We start from the raw sequence: 2,182 nt of genomic DNA, 5'->3' as shown, positions 1-2,182 counted from the left end.
CCCCCCCCCAGTCATGCCCCCCCACCCCAGATCCCCAGCCCTCCATAGAACCCCACATACGGCGCCGGTCCAAGGGGGGACGCAGGGGGCGGGATCCCTGCCCTAACCCCCCCTGTCGCCCCCCAGCCAACCTGTGGGTGTACGACGCGCTGGAGGGGTACCGGGCCCTGCAGTATTTCTCCTGGGTCCTCTATCACACGGGGCTCATGATGGTCTCGGCCGGAGTCGCCAAATACATCTCGCCGCAGGCTGCAGGTAGGGCCCGGGCCCCCCTACCCCGCCACAGCCCCAAGATCCTGGGGGAGGGGGGATTTGGGGGGCTGTGAACGTGGGATCCCCCATCTCCTGGGCTGTGGGGGGCTGGGAACATGGGGTCCCCAATCCCCAGGGCCGTGGGGGGATGTAAACGCAGGATCCCCCATCCCCGGGCCGTGGGGGGCTGGGAACTTGGGGTCCTTGGGGCCGTGGGGGGTGTGACTGCGGGGTCCCCCATCCCAGGGCCGTGGGGGGCTCTCACGCGTCCCCCCTCCCAGGCTCCGGGATCCCCGAGCTGAAGGTGACGCTCCGCGGAGTCGTGCTGAGCGAGTTCTTCACCCTGCGAACTGGCCTGGCCAAGCTGGTCGGGGTGATCTGCACCCTGGGGGCAGGCAGCACCATCTTCCTGGGCAAAGTGGTGAGTGGGGGGGTCCTTTGGGAGGGGCTGGGGGTCAGAGGCTGGGGGTATTTGGGGGAGTTGGGGGGATTAGGTCTCTGGGGATGGGGGATTGAGGGGGCGGAGATCTGGGAGGTGGGTGTTTTAGGGGGATCTGGGGGATGGGGAGTGTGCGTGGAGCTGGGGTGTCTGGGGGTCAGGATCTGGGGGTATTTGGGGGGCTGGGATCTCTGGGGTGGGGGATTGGGGGGGTAGGGATCTGGGAGGTGGGGGCTGGGTGTGTTAGGGGGATCTGGGGGGCTGGGGATCAGGGAGATCTGGGGGGATCTGGGGGGCTGGGGATTGGGGGATCTGGGGTGATCGGGGGGGCTGGGGATCGGGGGGAGTTGGGGAGATCGGGGGGATCTGGGGTGGCCGCAGTGACCCCGGCTCTCTCCCCAGGGCCCCTTCGTTCACATGGCCACGATCCTGGCCACCCAGCTTGGCCGCGTGATGGTTCGAGTCGCTGGGACCAAGGAGGTGAGTCTGGGGGTGTCCCCAGCCCCCCCAACTTCCCCTGGCCCCTCCCTCTCCCCGGCCCCTCCCCCCCCGAGCTGCCCCCGCCCCCCCCGAACTTCCCCTGGCCCCTCCCCCACTCCCGAGCTCCCCGCTCCTCCTCTCCCAGCCCCCAAACTACCCCAGTCCCCACCCCTCCCCCAGCACCCCCCCACCCCTCACCCCACCTCTCTGCCCCCCAGAACCCGGCCCGCAAGTACGAGATGCTGGTGGCTGGGGCGGCCGTGGGGGTGGCCTGCTGCTTCGTGGCCCCCGTGGGGGGTGAGTGACCCCAAAGCGCTCGCGGGGCCGGGGGGAGGGGGCCGGTTCGGGGGGGGCCGCGGGGGGGGAAGGGGGATCGGGGGGGCTGGTTCCCGGGGTGCTGTTCTCCCCAGGGATGATTGGGGGGAGATGGTGGTTGGGGGGGCATGGGGGGAGATCTGGGGGTGCACAGGGGGACGGGGGACCGGGGGCAGATCTGGGGGTGCATGGGGGACCCGGGGGCATGGAGGGAGGACGGGGGTGCATGGGGGGGACCTCGGGGCACATGGGGAGAACTGCGGGTGCATGATGGGCCCGTGGGTGGTCGGTGGGGGGCACGCGGGGGGCTCAGGGGAGGGGGGCCCGAGGAGGGCGTGTGGGGGGCTTGCAGGGGGCCCGGTTCCCGGCTGACCCCCCTGCCCTCCAGGGGTGCTGTTCTCTGTGGAGGCGACCGGGACGCACTTCGCGCTGCGCGATTACTGGCGCGGCTTCTTCTCCGCCACCTGCGCCGCCCTCACCTTCCGGCTGCTGCCCCTGCTCCACGGCGAGAGCGGTATGGGGGGCCGGGAGCGCTGCGGGGAGGGGGCTGGGGAAATGGGGGATGGGGGAAGGGGAGATCTGGGGGGAGAGGGTTGGGGGGCTGGGGGAATGGGGTGCAGGGGAGGGGCAGTGGGGGGAGATCTGGGGGAGAGGGTTGTGGGGTGCTGGAGATATGGGGTGCAGGGGAGGGGGCAG

General features: G+C 71.3%; 1 protein-coding gene across 1 annotated transcript; it reads left to right on the top strand.

Annotated features, from left to right (window-relative positions):
* Positions 1-126: 126 nt before the first annotated feature.
* Positions 127-2,000, top strand: LOC112123246 (chloride channel protein ClC-Kb-like; the record flags this gene model as incomplete). Its single annotated transcript, XM_026662267.2, has 5 exons — positions 127-255; positions 534-673; positions 1,094-1,171; positions 1,390-1,468; positions 1,875-2,000. Coding segments are annotated over 5 exons (552 nt in total), but the record flags the coding sequence as incomplete, so codon positions are not given.
* Between the last annotated feature and the right edge of the window lie 182 nt (positions 2,001-2,182).

This window comes from Terrapene carolina, unplaced genomic scaffold (assembly GCF_002925995.2).
Source record: "Terrapene carolina triunguis isolate 2854851 unplaced genomic scaffold, T_m_triunguis-2.0 Scaffold25199, whole genome shotgun sequence".
Classification (NCBI taxonomy): domain Eukaryota; kingdom Metazoa; phylum Chordata; order Testudines; family Emydidae; genus Terrapene; species Terrapene triunguis.
This window is presented reverse-complemented; position numbering and strand designations above follow the sequence as displayed.